The sequence below is a fragment of the Myotis nattereri genome, assembly GCF_964212035.1.
Source record: "Myotis nattereri genome assembly, chromosome: 4".
NCBI classification, from domain to species: Eukaryota; Metazoa; Chordata; class Mammalia; order Chiroptera; family Vespertilionidae; genus Myotis; species Myotis nattereri.
In genome coordinates this window covers 93834898-93853877 of record NC_138079.1, presented here as the reverse complement: position 1 = coordinate 93853877, position 18980 = coordinate 93834898, and the positions used below count along the sequence as shown (strand labels likewise).

Sequence of the window (18980 nt, the reverse complement as noted above, 5' to 3'; positions counted from 1 at the left end):
ATTTTCTTACATTTTCCTTTTACATCTATATGCTTGAACCCATAGAAAATATTCAGTTTCTTTTTGTGTGGTTTAATTTTACACGAGTTGTGTTACACTGCATGTGTCAGGCTGCAAATTGCTTTTTCCACTCAACAGTATGTTCTTGAAATACCTAGAGATCTAACTCGTTCCTTGCTGTTGCCATACGGCTTTGCACTGAATGACTGACTGTACACTTTTTTTAAAGGCTTTCCTCTATTACTGGATATTACAGACCCAAATCCTGCCATCAGCATTCTTGTTCGTGTCTCTTGGCCCACAAGTGTGTTTCTCTAGGGAACGTACCAATTGGAAGGTCATATTGTGTGAAACTTTCAGTTTTAATAAATAATGTTAATTTGCCCTTCAAAGTGGCTATGTTAATTGATTCTCATACTAGCAGCGTTTGAGAATCTCAGTTTTTCTTTGTCCTCACCAGTACTTGATGTCATCAGACATTTTTGTTTTTGCCAATCTCATGGGTAGAAGATGGTATCTTGTTTGAATGTTTCCTGACTTCTCATGAGGGTGAGCACCTTTGTGTGTGAGTAGTGGCTGCCCCATTCTCATCTGTGCATTGCCTATGGGAGCCCTCATAGTACCTGCTTTATTCATCTTTTGCCACTTAGAGGTAATTTGCATATATTTCCCCTGGTCTGTTATGCATAAAGTCATTTGCTATACATGAGTTAGATTTTAATTTTGATGGAGTTAGTTTATCAATCTTATATATATTTATTTGTATGTATTGATTCTTATTTCTTTATAAAGAAATTATTTCCTTCCCCTGAGGTCATAAGGCTAGTCTCCTATGTTGTCTTCTGACAATTCCCTGTAATTTTCTTTTCAATAGAGTCCTAGGCCTGTCCTTTTTTATTTGTTATTTATTTTATTACTGATTTTAGGAAGGGAGAGGGAGGGAGAGATAGAAACACCAATGATGAGAGAGAATCATTGACTGGCTGCCTCCTGCCCACCCCCCACTGGGGATCGAGACCGCAACCCAGGCCTATGCCCTTGACTGGAATTGAACCTGGGACCCTTCAGTCCGTAGGCCAATGCTCTATCCGCTGAGCCAAATCAGCCAGCGTACCTGTCCCCTTTTGAAGTGGGGTTGGTGGGAGAAGGACCCAGGGATTCAGGTGGGCAGTGCTGGTGTATGGAGGACCTGTCACCTGCACTGTGGCCACAGGCCACTCCTGAGAGGCAGGCTCATGAGGCCACCATGCACCCTGACAGAGTTGCCTATCTCCTGGTACCTCAGCCTTGGCTCAGAGCGACAGTCACAGGTGCCTGCATGAAGGCTGCCAGCAAAGGACAGACTCTGGGCAGAATTGGGTTCCATTTAGCACCTCTCCCCTGGGTCCTCCTTTGCCAAAGACATCATGGCCACCCAAAGGTGACCAGACAGCCCCTGTCCCCCAGGACAGAGCAGCGAGGGCCAGGGTGGTGAAGGTTTTCCCTAAAATGACACCCCAGAGGACCACAAACGAGTCCCCAACCAGCATCCCCTTTCCTCTGAAGATCTTCTCTTTAGTCCTCAGAAGCTGCTGTGTTTCTCTTTAACTGCCCTCCAGGTTCTGAAAAGCCAGGGCTTCCTCCCACTCCGAGCAGCCCTGCCTCATGGTGACAGCTGCTTTAGTTTTCTTATGAAATTTCTCACAGGGCTTTGATGCCTCAGTTGCATTGCTGAAAGTTGTTCCGCTTTGGGGTTTAGTTCTTCCTTTTTTTGTTCTTTGTGGCAGAGGTGGTAGGTCTTTTTCCCCCGAAGCCCCTGAGGCTTCTGGGCTTTATGAGGGGGTTGCCTGCTGACAAACCCCACTGTCATTGCACCCCGCTGATAAAAGAAGGCCGTTCTCCTGTTTAGAGGGGACAGAAGGGGGGAGAGAAAGGGGGAAAAGGAAAGGGAAAGCATGCTCTATTCATTTAGTTTTGTTTCCTATTTTTAAAAAGTAAAAGATTCCCATTGAAGAACATGCCTTAAGTATTGAGTAAAGAAAATAAACTCTACCTACCACAAAGAATCTATATACTAAGCCTAAGTGACCCTTACGGCGGAATGGTGAGAACGACCAGTCGCTATAGTGCGCACTGACCACCAGGGGGCAGACGCACAACGCAGGAACTGCCCCCTAGTGGTCAGTGCGCTCCCACAGGGGGAGCACCACTCAGTCAGAAGCTGGGCTCGTGGCTGGCGAGTGCAGCGGCGGTGGCGGTGGCGGGAGCCTCTCCTGCCTCCGCAGCAGCGCTAAGGAGCAGCAAGCAGGCAGGTGGTAAGGAGTGAGGGGTCCCGGACTGTGAGAGGGCACAGGCTGGGCTGAGAGCCCCTACCCCCCACCCCCAGTGCATGAATTTTGTGCACCAGGCCTCTAGTATGTTTATAAGAATGAAAATGATGACTTACACTTCTGATAATATAGATGTCTTCCAGTGTGGAACCAGAAATTTTGGATAAAATAATTTTTAGAAATCTTTTTAAATACTTGGCTGGACTGTTTGGAAAGGGAGGAAAATTCTTGCCCTAGATAGTAAGAAAGTGCAGCCCAGAGAGCTAAGCCTGTCTGGTGCTGGTATTTGCCAGGGAGCCTCTGGCATATGCTAGGAAGGATAGACAGAAACTCAAGGCCTGGAAAAGCCGAGAAGGTGGGTTGGAAGACATTCATCCCCATGAAGCCACAATCCCAGATAGATTATGCTCTCAGAGGATTAAACTGAAGTGTGCATGGGGTGGGGGAGGTGCCTGAGAGAGAGGAGACATTTATCTGCCATCCCTTAGACCTAAATGAAAAGTAAAATGGGAGGAGGGAACCTTGGTGAGTACCTGAGCCCAAGTTTGTTATCCCATGTGTTTGGGGCCAGAATTTATACCATCTGTGTTACCTCCACTCCCCTACCACCACTAAATTTAAGCTGAATGTTACAGTGCTCCTGATAGAAATTATCTGGGTAGGGGTCTACAGCTGGGATGTAGTTACACACAACTGTAAATTTACTAAAATGCAAACTGAATGCTTAAAATGGGTAAATTTTATGATTAAAATTTTACCTCAAAGGTGTGTGTAGAAAAACCACCTACCAGTCTTCTAATCAGAGACTTCTTTTAACATTTTAGTATATTTCTCTGCACTTGTATTTAATTGTAGGGATATCTTTTTTTTAATATATCAAAATCATAGTAAGAATATTTTCACCTTCTTTTTCATTTAAAATTTTAATGTCTTTTCCAGTGTCACTGCAAGTATTTGTAAAGAGGATATTTTACTTGGATTTTTAATATGTATTTCAAATGTGTATCTTGAATACTTTCTTACTTTAAGATAATTTCAAGCAAAACAGTTATGTATAGAGCAAAAATTAAAGCCCTTTCATTGATATTTCCCCTCCCCCACCAATCACACACACACTCCTACCTCTAGTTCTCACTTCCCTCCCCATAGGTAACCACTGCTCACAGTTTGGTTAAACATAATTTTTAAATGGGTGTATAATTTTCCATGTGATGGGGAAAAGTCATACTCAAAATGTTCCCTTGTTTGGGGACATTTAGGTTGTTTCCTGGTTTGGCTGTTTCTTTTTAGACATGTAGCAGAGGATTCATTCATGGGGGGAACTCGAGCTGGCCAGAGATTGAATGGTCCTGGTGATTTCATTGTCATCAGAATAGGCACTAAATTAGACATCGAATTTGGAGATAACTTTCAAATAAGAGAAGGGACCCCGCATACACTGAGGACTCCGTTCTAAATTTTTTACCTGCTTTTTCTCATTTAATGCACCAAACATCTCGTAAGAGGGGACATGATTTCCATCAGAGGGGCCAGGAGCCTTGCCCAGGATCACACACCATCTAGTGCAGAGCTCCGCTCTTCGTGGCCAGACACCAACTTGAGGGCTTGGTGGTTCTGTAACCGAGCAGGGGACTCTTCCTTTGCTTCCTCACTTAATTTAGGCAAACACCATCACAGTGGTCCGTCCGCAAGGAAGCGCTGAAATGTTCCCGAGATTTTTGGTTTATTTCTTCAGCTGCAGTCTGCACGCCTAAAGTGTAGTAAACATTGCACTATTGCTGTGTGTACTTTATAGCAGGCCTCACAGATAGTGCCCCGAGAGGGATGGACATTATCCCCATTTTCAAACAAGGAATCTGAAACCCAGACAGGTAAAGAAAGCTGCCCAGTGTGACTCATAGGAGGGACTCAGATCCAGGAGGGTGTGATTTCAAGCCTGGACTCTGACCACTGAACTCTGCTGCCCAGCAGAGCATGAGTCAGCTTGAGTCCATCATGCTGGGAAGCCAGACAGCGCCTCATTCTGCTCTGTCTCCCTCCCCGCAGACAACAGCGACCTGATTGCGTGCACGGTGACCACCAAGGATGGCGGCACGGTCCAGCGATTCCTGGCTGTCGATATTTACCAGATGAGTTTGGTGGAGCCCGACGTGTCCAGGCTTGGCTGGGGAGTGGTCAAGTTCGCAGGCCTCCTGCAGGTAACAGCTGGGAACTGCAGACGCTCTTCTCCATTGACTGTACAAACGCACGCGCGTATCATCTTTACAGTTAATTTCTAATGGCACAAGGACCACATGAACAGGCTATCATTGAAAAAAATTAAAATATCTCACAGATACAGGTCAAGCCCCAAACCCACTTCTTACACTCCCCTCCTCCCAGTACCAGTGATCCTTCCAGATCTGGTCTCTGCCAAATGCACATATAAATATAACTCCATGTTTTTTAAAATTGTGTACATATACTTGAGAGGGGGCATGTATGTGTATTTTTTTATAGTGTCACGTTGATTGGAGTCTAAACTTTGCTTTTTTTCATTCAACATACATCTTGGAGAACGAACCACGCTAGTAAATTCAGACTTACTGGCATTCTTTTCATTGCTGCCTGGCGATACCAAGGCCTGGTTACCAGTGCCCTGAGGCTGTTCCTAGCTTTTTATCTGTACAGGGTTGTCATGAACAGAATTGATCTTCCTTCCTTGGGCAGGGGCTTCCCTAGGCAGACTCCAAGAAGTTCATAGACATCACCACATTTTTGTCTGAAATGATTGTTTACACTGGCAGTGTGTAACAGTTCCTTTCTCCCCACCCCTGTCCAGCAGAGCTAGGCTCCATATTGCCAAAAGCCGAGTGGGGGCTTGGGTTTCCTCCATGTTTGTCTCTATGATAGGTTACTAATGCCAGCTGGTTCACTGAATGAAACGTAGAGCCGGAAGAGTCGACAACAGCCTTCTGGCTCACATCTCCGTCAGACCCCAGCCCCTGAATGTCCAGTGCACTCTGACAGGCCTGGGGCTTGCCCTGCTCTGAGGCAGGTCATTTCCTTGCTGGACAGGCCTGGCTGCTGGCAAGGCCTTGCCCAGGCTGACCCACATCCGCCTCTCCACAAATGTGACCTGCTGGCAGCGTGCCGTGCCGTGCCGCTCTCCAAGAGAACTACCCACGTGTTTAAAGATACTGTTGCACCCTTTTCCCCAAACTCCTCTTTTGCAAGATCTTTCTATTTAAAAAATGTCTTTTGCCAAGTGTGATGTGAGAAAGAACTATATGAAGAATCTTTTATTTATAAAAAGACTTCCATGTAAGTGGTTGTCCATTAGGTGACTTAGTGCTTCTTATTTATCTAGGCTTGTGATCAATTTCCTTTAGAATTTAGTGTTAGGAAAGTGTTTTTCTCCCTCGAAGGATTAATACATGTCCTCCATCAGACAATGAAAGCCACATAAACCTTTTCTTTTGGTCGTCTTCCAATAGCCACTATTTGTCAGGCCGTTACTGCGTGCCAAACTCTCCGTCTTAAATGTGTAATATCTCATCTAATCCCACAGCAACATTTCCATGCAGGTATTATTTCCAAAGAGCCCGTGCCAGCTTTAATGCTATGGACAGCAACCATCTTAATGAGCCTTTTCCAGCACTTTCCCGCCTCCCATAGCATGTCTGGCATTCCTGTCTAGCTCCTGTCTCAGGCTTTTATCTTAAATCACCTCAAACCTTTGTGGGAAGCAGATTCTTTACACGGAATCCATCCTGAGGTTTTAGATTGGATTTATCCTTAATTACACTTGCTATGTGTGAGTTCCTTCTCTAGCTTTCAAACACGGTGTTCTTCAAATGCCTGCTAAATGACCCTCACTCTTTCTCGGAGTTAGTTTTTCCTTTAGGAACCAGAAATTCTTCAGAGACAAACAAATGGGTGCTAATGATGCCCCCTTTTTAAGAGAAATCAGGAAGAAATTGGTTTGTAGATGAGTCAATAAATCTAACATCGTGCCAGATGGCACAGAAATTTTGGGTTGTTATCACTGGCTTCTTAGAAGTAGGAATGTTGGAGTTGACTGTTGGGTTCCCTTGAAGAGGCTGACTCAAGTCCTCTTATGGACGGCACCACCCCACAGCCAGCACTGCTCCTGGTGAACACTCTGTGCTTCCACGCTGTCTGCTCTTGCCAGGCCTGACCGGTTTGTGTCCTTCCTTGATGCCTTAGACTTGGGAGGCTGATGGTCTCCTTCAGGGCAAAAGCAAAGTTGAAATTGGGGGTGGGGGCCGCTTGTAGGTGAGACAGGAATCCCACAGCTTCTGAGCAGTCGTCCTCCTGAACCTAATGAACCATTTTCTTTCACCTCCTCCTCCTGCAGGACATGCAGGTGACTGGTGTGGAAGACGACAGCCGTGCCCTAAACATCACCATCCACAAGCCTGCCTCCAGCCCCCACTCAAAGCCCTTCCCCATCCTCCAGGCCACCTTTGTCTTCTCGGACCACATCCGCTGCATCATCGCCAAGCAGCGCCTGGCCAAGGGCCGCATACAGGCGAGGCGCATGAAGATGCAGAGGATAGCTGGTGAGTGCTCGGTCCTGGTGCAGTGTCCTCTGAGCCCTCAGGGCCAGAAGCAGCCACAGGGCTGTCAGTGTGGTTCTCACATTGACCTTGAGAATCCCCGTAACTCCTCCAGAAAAGGACACATACAGTTCAGGAATTAATTGTGTTTTGGTGAGAGGATGGAGAATCTGCTCAGAATTTCCCGTTTCCTAAGTACTTGATTTCTAGAGGGTTTCTAGGGCCTTGTGGGAGAGAAGGAGAGCTCTCCAGACCAAGGCAGAGGCGATGTACAGGCAGGCGTCAGTGGGTCAGCTGTTCTCACTCCTGCACGTGGATATTCTCTAGCTTACGTTAGTAAAACGCTTCAACATTCCTGTACCACATTTTATTCTTAAAACAACCCTTGAGATTAGAAGGGCGTCTTCTGCCCATTTTATAGATGAGTAAACTGAGGCTCGGGGACTTGCCCAACATCACACAGGAAGAACCCAAACGCAGAACTTCCTACTCTATTGCCCATCCCTTCCCAGCTCTCATGAGAGTTCACCCTGCTTAGTGAGAGGCCAGGACCCAGTTCTGAAATCAGAAGTCCTTTTGCATTTCACAGGGATGTGGAGAATTTGTGAGGAGAACCCCTGCTGCCCGGTGCTGGGAATGCCCCAGCTTAGTTGTAAAAGCACTGAGATGAGGGCGTTCCTGTCGTCAGGTGGAAGGCATGGTGTTTTCCTTGGGGAAAGGGTGTGCTATCAGTTACTAAAATTATAAAGTCTTTCTCAAGACACAACGCCTTTTGGTTCAAGCGCTGATGTTCATTCTGGTGTGGTCTCTGGGAGGCTTTCCAGCCCCCGGGGGGAGGAAGAGAGCTTTCTTTACCTAAAAATAAAGATGCAGAGGACGGGGTTTCTGGCCGTTGTGGATTGTTATTTCCTGCACATGCCTCGTTGATTTGTGCAGGTCTGCATCCCATATAGTCCTCATCTTATTTCTCACTTAGCTGAAACTTGGCCTGCAAAATCATTACAGAAGCATTTGTAATGTGCAAAGTGACTTAAATCACTCAGTCCTTTCTTTTAAGATTTATTTTCAGAGGGTTTTTTGTTTTTTTAATGTAAAGCAGTTTCTCACAGCTGCCATGAAGGCTAAATATTTCATTTGAAAATTGAGAATTATGCCGTAAAGTGGCTGTGAGAACTAATGCCTTGGGTATTTCTTCAATTGATTTTTAAAAGCCCCTCCAAATTGCTATATCATGAGATTTGTTTATGGAAGGGAGGAAGCACACACTCATAAATACACACATACACATGCGTGTATCTTCTCTCTCACACATTCTTCCCCATGCGCACCCATATGTGAACTTTTAGGGCAGCATTGGCCCTATTTACCTTGGAATCTGAAACTGCCTCTGGCTACGCCTTGGCCTGTATGGATGGAAACCAGGCAACTTAGGTGGGACCTGGCTCTGCATCCATCCCTGAACCCCTCACCAACTGTGTTTTGAGGTTCAGGCTGGACCTGTGGTTGTCACACTGATTTCCCCAGCTTGAGGCTGTCCGTTGCCTGCTTGCATCGCCCAAGGGATGTGACTGGCAGGGCCCGGCTACTCCAGCTACAACTGCCCCACCCAAAGTCTCCTCACCTAGGCTTCCGGCCCATGCACTGAGCCTGACCATGGGTTTGTTTGAACGTAGCCCTCCTGGACCTTCCGATCCAGCCGACCACTGAAGTTCTGGGATTTGGACTCGGCTCCTCCTCTTCCTCCCAGCACCTGCCTTTCCGATTCTACGACCAGTGCCGCCGAGGCAGCAGTGACCCCACAGTGCAGCGTTCCGTGTTCGCGTCCGTGGACAAGGTGCCAGGTGAGCCGGCCCCACCCCGTGCCACCACTTGTGCCCCTCCTGGGGGTCCAGGGCTTTCCCTCTATTGAGCCTGAGGAAGCTGCTTCTCCCTTCTTGGAAATCCAGCCAGTTGGAAGCACCAGCTAAATTTCTTAGAATTGATCAAAGTGTAGCACAAGATTAAACACAAGCCACAGAAGGCAATCTTGGCTTTCGCTTTGGTGCTCTTCCGCCTGGCTTTGGTTTTCCAGAGATTTGTTGGGGATGTGGAAGGACTTCTCAGAATTAAGAAAGAAGTTTCTTGAAAATTTCTTGGAAATAATTAGGTGATTAGTAATGAGGTTGTGGGAGAGTAATTTCCTTCTCCTTGTAGGGTGACTAGAAAGAGAGAGTGTGTGATTCCTGCTGCAAACCCCCTAAAGAAGTGAGGCTTGAGGAGAGGGCCCTGCCAGCCATGGGCAGCTGCCAGTGTCTCCTATCTGGGAGCCTCTCTAACCACTTTCACCAAAGCTCATCTCTGACCCCTCCTCCCCTCTCCCAAAAAGGAAGCATGAATAGAAAGTTCAAGGTTGCCTTGGTGGAGAAGGAAGAACTGCTTCTCCAGAAGGGCAGGCCCTCCCCTTTCTGTTCTGACACTTCTGATTTAAGTAACTCCCTTTGTACCCCCATCCCTCAAAAGACGGCTTTGCTCTTCATTGTAAAACCTCAGAAAACAGGCCCTATGGCCCCTGCAACTTAACCTCCCCACATTTAGGGTTTCAAACTTCAGTCACAAATGTTGAAAAATGTTTTCAGAAGCAGTTATCGATTTAAGAAAAAACTCAGCCATAAGAACCCGTCCAAAGTCGGGGCCCTTGTTTCCCTTCCACCCCATGAATCATTCTGTTTTCATTCTTTGATTTGCTTAATTCATTTTGGAAACATATATACTGTAAGCATATGATATTTGAAAATCCAAACAGGACATGATAAAATGAAAAATAAGTCTACTTGGCCCTAGAAACTTTTAACAGTTTCTTTACATATCCTTTCAGAAATGTTTCTTTATATGTCATATGTATGTCTTTGCTTGTCTGTTTTTACACCGGGATTATATCATATATGAGATTCTGCCTGGCCGTTTTACTTAATAAGGCAGCGTTACATGTTAGCACATATAAGTCAACTTCGTGCTTGTTAACTGTTAGTATTTTTGATGCAGAGGAACCAAAAAAATCTTTTATAATATTTGGTATTGATGGCATTTGGGTCATCTCCAGTGTTGAGCTCTTGCAGTGAGTGTCACCCTGCACCTGCTCGGGGTATCTGTGCAATTGTGCAAACCTCACGTGTCTGTGGGATAAATTCCCAGCAATGGACCTGCCATCAAAGGGGAGGCTCATCCTGATATATGTAGTCGCAGCGTGTGTTCTGGGAAAAGTGCACCAGTTCACGCTTGCACCCAAGCCAGGGCTGTTTTCATTCTTAAAACCAGTGTTAGGCTACCAGGCGGATGGTAGCTCTGCCTTGTGTTCAGCTGTGAAACAGCAGATGCTTCCACCTGCTCTGGGGCCTGAAGGATTCTTTGTTACACATTCTCCAGGTTGCTTCATGTTCCTTAGAGCTAATCACTACGCAAATATAAGTGATGACCATGAGTCTAGGTTAACTAAGTATAGATTAGCCTGGTTAAAAATATCATTTCTTCCTTCCTTTCTCGCTCTCTTCTTTTTACACACAATTGTCATGTTATTATAAATTTATAAGCACCACTTTGTAACTTTTTATTGAGATATAGTTGATATATAACATTATATTAGTTAAAAAGTCATTTCTTTAGGGCCATTGAAGCTTCTTTCAGCTCAGGCTCTAAAGAGTTAAGGAAAAATGCCCTGGGCTTATTTCTGCTCCATCCTTTCTGAAACGGGAGTGTAAGTAAATAAATAGAGGCAAATGTCACATTCTTCAGCATCTGCATAATCATCTCTCTTTTTGCAGCAGGCTTTACAATGACTTACTGCTAACTTCTCCCACCCTGCTGGAGCCCAGGGTTACTGTAGGGTCATCCACTGCTGGGGTGTGGCCAGGTCTACAGTGGCCTGCCTGGCAGAGGGGTTGGCACAGCTGGAATGCCCAGTGTCCTGTTGCTGGTCCCAGGGTTGGGATGTGAGGTTGGGCCAGGGGAACTGGCAAATCAAAGGTAGTTGCTCGAAAGCAGCCATCCACCCCTTGGCTGTGCCTCTCCCCTGGAATTGCCACTCAGGACTGGGGTAGGGATATGCTCACAGATGTGCTTTCCAGGTCGACTACTCTGGGACTTTGGTTAGAGAGGCCTTGCACCCCTCCTGCCTTGGCCTGGGCTAGAGATGTGACCTCAAGAGCAAGTCGAAACCATTGAGACTCAGAGAGGGAGGGGCGCTCTCCCTGGCTCCCACCCTCCTCACCATCTGCTGTCTCAGTAGTCAGCTCAGCATCTCGGAATCATCTGAATCCTGCTCTTCCCTCTCCCACACCCACTGGCCTCCTCTGCTCACAGAATATACCACGCTTTCTCACCCCCTCCCAACCACCAGCATCTCTCCCTAGATCATGGCAATAGCATCCTCAGTATCTCTGGCTTTCGGTCTCACCCTTCTTCCTATTCAGCCAGAGGGATTTTTCTAGAACAGAAATCAGATCCAAGCCCCTGCCTGCAACCCTCCAATGGCTTCCAGTTGCACTTAGAACAAAATCCAGATCTCTCACTCTGATCCTACGGTCACTATGTGGTTGGCTCCAGCTGGCCCCTCAGACGCAGCTCCTCCATCCCAAATACCATCCCCACTGCTCCTCTAAGTCAGCACTGGCCAAAATTTCGGCCTCAGTACCCCCTTATAATCTTAAAAGATATTGAGGAATCCCAAGAGCTTTGGTTTATATGGATTATATCTATTGGTATTTTAAGATTAGAAATTAAAACCGATAAATGCTTTAAGTATTTATCTGGCTTTATAGATGACAGTTGGATTCTCGTGTCTGCTCCTGCTTCCTATGCATGTATTTATGGGGCCTCTGGAAAACTCCTCTGTGTACTCCTGGGAGTATGGAAATAAAAGGAAAATGCTGTCTTGTTATTTTTATGAAAGTATTTCTGACCCTGGGAGGCCCCTAACGTTCCCCAGACCACACTTTGAGAACCACTACTCTCCTGCCTCAGGGCCTTTGCATTGGATATCCTTCTCCAGATCTGTGTGGTTGCCTCCTACGAATTACTCAGGCCTCAGTCTCCTCAGAGAGGCCGTTCCTGATCATACCCTCCCCCAGAAAGGTTTTTCCATCACATTATTTTCTCTGTGACCCTGAGTTCCTTACCTGGCTGACATATCTGTGTAACTGTCTATGGTCTTTCTCCCCCATGAAAAATGTCACTGCCATTGGGACTGGATCTGTCCTACCCCCACTGTATCTCAGCGCCTAGCTCTGTGCCTGCGTTCACTAGTTGTTGAATGAAGAATGAGCACAACCTTGGCACAGTTCCCACCTAATGCCTTCTCCCTGTGTGAACACCCGGAAGATGAGGAAATTCGTTCTGGGACCCTAGACATTGGGTGGTTTACTCTGTGGCACTTAGACAAGGAAACCAAGATTTCATAAGATTGTAAGAGGATTCCTCTGCTTAATTTCCATCACACAAAGGGAGTGAGTTGTGCATTCCAGGAGGGCCGATACACTGGATGGTAGATTTGGGTCAGATGCACATCAACTGAATTTCACTGCCCTCACCTTTGTCAGAGGTTTGCAGAAGCCAAAGAGCGGGCTGGAGGGAGTCATCAGAAGCACAGCCCAGATTGGCCTCCGAAGCTGTGGCCCGCGAGCCCAGCCTTTTGCTGGGTCCCTTGCCGTAGGCCGCGCTGTTGCAGACTCCCAGGCTATGTGGTGTCCTCACTCTGGCCACCTGCCTCGCGGTGACTGCTGGACCAGCCATCACTGTCATGACACATCTTCCAGTTCTATCTGCAGGCCCAAGTAATTGTCATAGAGCACTTTGTCTCCCCTTTAGAAGCTATAAGTGATTATATTTGATGAAACTATGCCTCTCATTTCCTTAGAAGAGATATTAAAGTAGAATATAAATCAGGGCTAATAGACAACTAGCCACTTTGATATATTTTTCTTCTTCCATTTGGCTTGAGAAGAAATCACAGTTTCTATTTATTAGCTGGTTTTATGTTGCTGGCTCTTGCCCCACAGAATGGTTGTCTTCACAAGGGCAGAGGCATGTGTGTGTGCCTGGCCCACAGTGGTGATGTATTGGGGTGGCAGGCAGGACTGGTTCTGGAGTCTGGCTTTGAGGTGCAGGCCCCATGGTTAGTGCCTCAAGGACCCGTCCCACTGACCCACCGTGACAGCTGATTGCCAGAAATTGTCATTGGGGCAGTTGGGAGTGGGGGGCGGGCAGTGAATTTCCAAATGAGCCACCAGGGCAGTCTCTCCATGAACACCAAGCGGACCAGTAAACCCAGAGCAAAAGCCCCGTGAGAGGGCCAGGGCCCTGGCCTCCCAGAGCAGCCTCAACCCATCCTGGGCTCCTTCTGGCCAAGAGCTGCTCCCAGGTGTTCACCTGGTGGCAGAGTGGTAAGCAGAACATCACAGTCTCTCGTGCGGGTCCTTCCTGGGCCCTTCCTAATTCTCACCTGAATAGAAGGGCTCTACAGCGCAGAGGGCATTGTGGGGTTTGAGTGGGACAGTTAAGCAGGTTGACACCACTGGTCCTCACTGATGGGGACTTAATGACATGACCTTGTTTCTCATGAGCCAAGCCCCACCAGCCTTTTAGCTGCAGTGGCAGTGCTTAAAATCCCCCAGCGCCTCCTATCCACAGCCCCTCTCCATGGCCCCTTGGCCCTCTTTCCACTGTCGGCACCTCTCTCCGCTCCTCCTCTCTGCTCTCTTTGCATAATGCCACTCAGCATTTCAGCTGCACCGGCTTTCTGTCTGCACCTCACAGGGGCCAAGCACATCCCATTTAGAACCTCTGTCCTCATGCTTCCCTGAGACTGGTTCCTTCTCGGGGGCATTCAGGGCTCTGCTCAGATACCCCTTCAGGGCTTTCCCTGGGGCCCCAACCCACCGCGGTCCCTCTCTGTAGCAGCTGGGTTTTATTTTTTAAATTGGGATGAAATTCACATAACCTAACTGTTTGAAAGTATGAAATTCAGTGCCATTTAGTGCATTCACAATCTTGTGCCCCCATCACCTCTACTAGTTTCGAAACATTTTTATCGCCCCAAACAAAACCCCGTACCCATTCAATAGTCACTCTCACTGCCTCTGTTCCCTAGCCTCTGGCAACCACTAATCTGCTTTCCGTGTCTATGAATCTACCTATTCTGGATATTTCATAGAAATCATACAGTATGAGGCTCTTTGTGTCCAATTTCTTTCACTTAGCATCATCTTTTTAAGGTTTGTTTATCTTGTAGCAGGTATCAGAGCTTTATTCCTTTTCATGGCTAAATATTATTCCATTGTATGGATGTACCACTTAAGTTCATCCAGTTCTTCACCCATTGATGGACACATTGGGTTGTTTCCACCTTTTGGCAAGTGTTACTAGTGCTGCTATGAGTGTGTGTACACGGTTTTGTTTGAGCATCTGTTTTCAGTTCTTTGAGGTATCTACTTAGGAGTGGAATTGCTGGGTCAGATGGTAATACAATAGTTTTTGAGGAACTATTTTCTCAAGGTCTTCAGAGCCCTTATCATGAGTGAAGCTGTCCCATTTGTCTTCCCATCTGCCTCACTGTCCTGCACTAGCACGAAAGGTGTTGGGGCCCTGGCCCTCCTGCCCTTGACTGCTGACAGTGCCAGAGCAGTGCTGAGGACTAGCCATGGCGGGCGGAGACGAGGATTGGCAGAAGGAAGCTGGGCTGGATGAATTGTTCTGTGTCTCAGACTGTAAACCCCTGCAGCAGAGGTGGCACCGTCTTGTTCATGCCTGGGTCTGGCACCTGTACCAGTTGGTGGTGGCTCGGGGTGCCATCTGCAGAGTCGAACTTCATCCCGTCAGGGCCAATCTCTGCTTAACCACTTCTTGTCCCAGCTTCTTGTCCTACTGAGTCTCTGGGCCAACATTTAAATCCGCGAGCACAGGAGAAGAGCCGTGCCCTCCACAGGTGTTACTTTCTCAACAGTGAGCAACCCACCCTATAGGTCACTGACCCAGAACACTTAGAAGTTCTGTGGAAAGGCAGTGGCAGTCCCAGCGCTAGCCTTGGCAGTTGAGTAACTGAAGAAGAATGCAAAGATTACAGTATGCCTGGAGCCAGCCGAGCTGGCCACAAAGCCTCGGACTGACATCTAAAAAAGAGCAAAGAAAATCAATGTTTAATTCATAGACCTCAGTTCTGACTTCACCCCTGGGCATAACGCACTAGGTGCTGATGCCATCTCATGGCAGCGTTTCCCAGAAACTAATTTTTTAGGCCTATTCTTTTTCTTGTTTCCAGTTATAAAATTGGAGCCAATTCTCTCTTTCCAGCTCCCCAAGGCAAAAGTATACCCTTTCTTTAGTCACATGGGAAGGAGAGCCTGCCTGCACCTTCCTCCAGTCTCCCCACTCCCTGGTAATCCCTCCCAGCCTCCGCTCCCTGGTCAGAAACTCTGGCCACTGGGGGTGGGGGTGGGGATGGGGTCGGGGGAAGGTGAGTTACAGAAACTTTTTTTTTTAGTAAAATGTATTGGTCTGGGAGAAGGGTATCTGATATCTGGTCCTTCTTCACATGCAAAAACAGAAAATAGTAAAATCTTTCTTCTGAGTGAGGCTTTGAACTCAGGTCTGTCTGTTCAGACCCTGATCCCTTACATGCCCTTTAATTCCTGACTCACTTTTGATGCATCTGCAGTGAATTCTTAACACCTGAGGCCTTACTGGTATGAGGCAAAACCGTGTCGTTGGCTCTACCCCTAGACATGTTTTGGCTAGAAAAGTCATGTACTTCTGTGAGTGTGGGGTGTAGTTGGCCAGAAAAATTAGCTGTGCCAGGTGCTTTGCATGCATTCGTTCTATCCTCTGAACAGTGCTGACAGCTGGTATCAGCTGCTCTGCTCTACAGATAAACTGAGGCCCAGACCAAGGCCACAGGGCCAAAGCGAGGCGGGCTGAGATCCGTGCCTCCCCTTCCTGCCTCTAAATCCCATTTGTTTCGAGACCGGCATTGGTAATGGCTGAGCAGCTTTGCGGGACGGTTCTGCCACCTGCCTCTGCAGAGAGGGGACACTCAGGCAGCCCTGTCACAGAGCGTTGGCCTTTTCCGTCCTCTGTATGCTATACTCACACATTCCCAAGTCCTCGTTCTCCAAGCCCACCTCCATAGATCCGGGACAAACCTGGCAAGCAGTGCTGCAGAAAGACGCTCATTTCCCACAGCCACCACTTCCCAGCCAGGCTGGAGGTCACAGTCACGTCAAGGCCGATCCCCGTGTTCCTGGCTGATCATGAACAAAAAGCAGAAATGAGACTCAGAATCCTGCCTGCGCAGAAGCAGCAGGATTTGAGCTCCTTTCAAAGCTTTCTGGCAATTCTCTCCAAGAGATCAGCCTTCAGGTGGTTAGGTCAGGAGTGTGGGGACCAGTCCCACTCAGAAGTCAGCCCTGAGCTGAGCTCAAGGGTCCCTGCTTGCCAGCCCTCTTCCCAGAGCACCCAGGGCAACCTTGAAGAGAGCCTGAGGCCATTGAGCACACTGCCCGGCAGGAGCCTCCTCCTGAACCAGGGTCCACGGGGTTTTCTCACTTGGAACATGTCCCCAAAGACACTTTCCCAATAGAGACGCTAGCACTTGTTGTCTGAGGAGCCATCCCCTTGCGAAACATGGCACACAGCAGGCAGCGCCAACCATCGTGCCCCAAACAACTTTTCCCCGGGGGTGGAGTCAGGGAGGAGAACAGTTCCGAAGAATTGAATGTTGCCTCACTTCTCAGGGTCATTACCCACTTTAAACCATTGAAGTGACTGCCTGCCCAGGGCCTTTACAGAGCGTCAGAGAGCAGGGAACACTCCCGGATTCCTCATGGAGAGGAGCATGGAGAGCTGTGCAGGAGGTTGTGGGAAGAGATCCAAACCCCAGCTTCACTCTAGCCTTTGGGCCCCGGTTATGCTTTGGAATGCTCTGTAGGCTCAGGCGGGCCCCTGCAGGGCAGCCTCTCCGGGGCACTGCACAGGCGGACATGTGCCAGAGCGAGTGTGCACGCCTGTCCCTGCCTCCGAGAAGCGGTGTCTGTCAGTTGTCATCTCTGAATTTCATAGACCCACTCGGGCACATTTATTGCAGGACAATTGGGAAAGATAGAAAAGCAGCAAGGAGAGAAAGCACTAGCTCTCACACCCTGCGGTTGCCATAAAGTAAACTCCGGTGCCTTTGTCATTGCGCTTCCTGTCCATCCTCTGTGGGCTGCTTTTCTCAGCAGCAGAGGGTTGCCCAGCTGAGAGCCGGCAGAGGGAGATGGCTTAGCACAGCCTGTAGCGCACAGCCCAGTTCAGGTCCTGGCCCCAGCTTTACTTGTTCCATGGCCTTGGGCCAGATGGTTTGCCCCTCTGGGCCTGTTTATTTAGTGGGGAAATAAATAAAAAGTGGGACAGTGCATAGCAGTGCCAGTGTACTTAATACTGCTGAATTGTATGCTAAAACATCATTAATACGGTAAATATTAGTGTATTTTACCACAGTTTGAAAAGAGTGAGGATGAATATGTCACCTACTCATTCGGCTGTTCGAGTTAATTCACATAAGTGCCTTCACACATGTGCAGCAGGCAATAAAGGTTGGCAGCCCTCAGTGTTTTTTATTGTCATTATTAGTCGGGGCTGACCCAGGAACCCCAAATTATAGGTTCCCTTTCTACACATTAAATAAGTTTGCACAGAGTTAATAATCCAATAGCCCCGTCTGCTGTAACTAACAGAGACCCTGGAGTTGTACAGATTTGATCATTTCAGGAACGCTTTCTCCAGGAGCTGATAAAACAGGGCAGAATCTGCCTCCTGCAGATGTGCCACGAGAATTGTGATGTATGATTTGCCCGACGGTCCACAGCTCCTAGAGGCACAGCCAGGGCCAGAGAAGAACAGAGATCTGTCCCCTACAGTCCCCAGCCCAGCATACTCCCCATCACCCGCAACACTGACTTCCTTCTCCACACCCGCCTGAGCTGCGTGCTTCCCGCTGAACCTTACAATAGCCCTGAGAGGCCAGCACCATTCCTTAGTCTGCAGACCAGGAAACCTGAGCTCAGAAAGGGGGAGCCCCTGGCCCAGTGCCACACAGGTGGCCGGCCTGGGATTTGCACCAGGCCACACCTTCGGCTTTCCGCTCCACGTGCCACGGTGTCCTCAGTCCTGCAGAGCATTTGGTGGCAGAACACCGCAAATGATTGCTGTATCCACTTCGTTGTATGAACCAGGAGCACGGAAACTAGCAGAGAACGTGGCTCTGTTCTGTGGATGCAAGTCTCTGCGTCTAAAGGAAAAGTCCATAATGTTATTTGAAGAAACCTGAGACTTTTTCCATTGATGTTTATTTTTTGTTGCTGAGTCATTTGTTTTATCAACTGTAAGTTCTTATTAGCAAATACGTGTTAACAAATGCCAAGGATTGATGACTCATTTGTGGGATAAAACCCAGAAACAGAAAATGCTAGCCCTTAATTTTATCTGTGAATTAGAAAAAGACCGCCTTGGTTTAATTTTGCCTTAAAATAACTCTACCTCAAAGAACCCCAGGGTCCCCCCAGAACAAAACTTGAGAATCACTTTATCACTTCACAAGAACCAGTCATACTGCCTACCTTGGGATCCAAGAGAAGGAGACACAAGCAAATGGCATTGCTAAGTGTGCAGATGGCTAGAGAGTTGTTAATCATGAGACCCGCTAAGAGTGAGAAGAACCAAAGCAGAAAAGGAGGGACACAATAATAGTGCTGACAGTTCAGAGAGCCATAAGCCATTGAGTCCTCCAGATGTCCCTTTTCTTTCTGCCCCACGTGGCCTCTTTAAAGCAGCTTCTAGGACCCAGGGTAGGAGATCATCAGGAAGAGAAGAAAAGGCGTCCGGGGGAAGAACTGCCAGTTTTAAAAACAACTGTAAGAATTCCAGGGTAGTTACATGACAAATACACTAATTTGAGTCAGGAAGGTGAGGATGCATTTAGCAAGAATTTACTGGGGTCTCTTGTGAGTCAAATGCTGTGCCAAGCATACAGAGAGGACTGGATGAGGCGATGGGCTTATAAACAGGTCCTGCAGAGCACAGAGGCAGACATGGTGGGGACAGCATG

General features: G+C 47.8%; 1 protein-coding gene across 4 annotated transcripts in view; it reads left to right on the top strand.

Annotated features, from left to right (window-relative positions):
* CLEC16A (C-type lectin domain containing 16A) overlaps positions 1-18980 on the top strand; it is a 219727-nt gene that overhangs the window by 158403 nt on the left and 42344 nt on the right. For all 4 annotated transcript variants that reach the window (XM_081089518.1, XM_081089517.1, XM_081089516.1 and 1 more), the window contains 3 exons: positions 4356-4507; positions 6670-6874; positions 8545-8712. In XM_081089518.1, coding sequence (XP_080945644.1) covers positions 4356-4507; positions 6670-6874; positions 8545-8712 — 525 coding nt within the window. The remainder of the gene's footprint in view (positions 1-4355; positions 4508-6669; positions 6875-8544; positions 8713-18980) is intronic.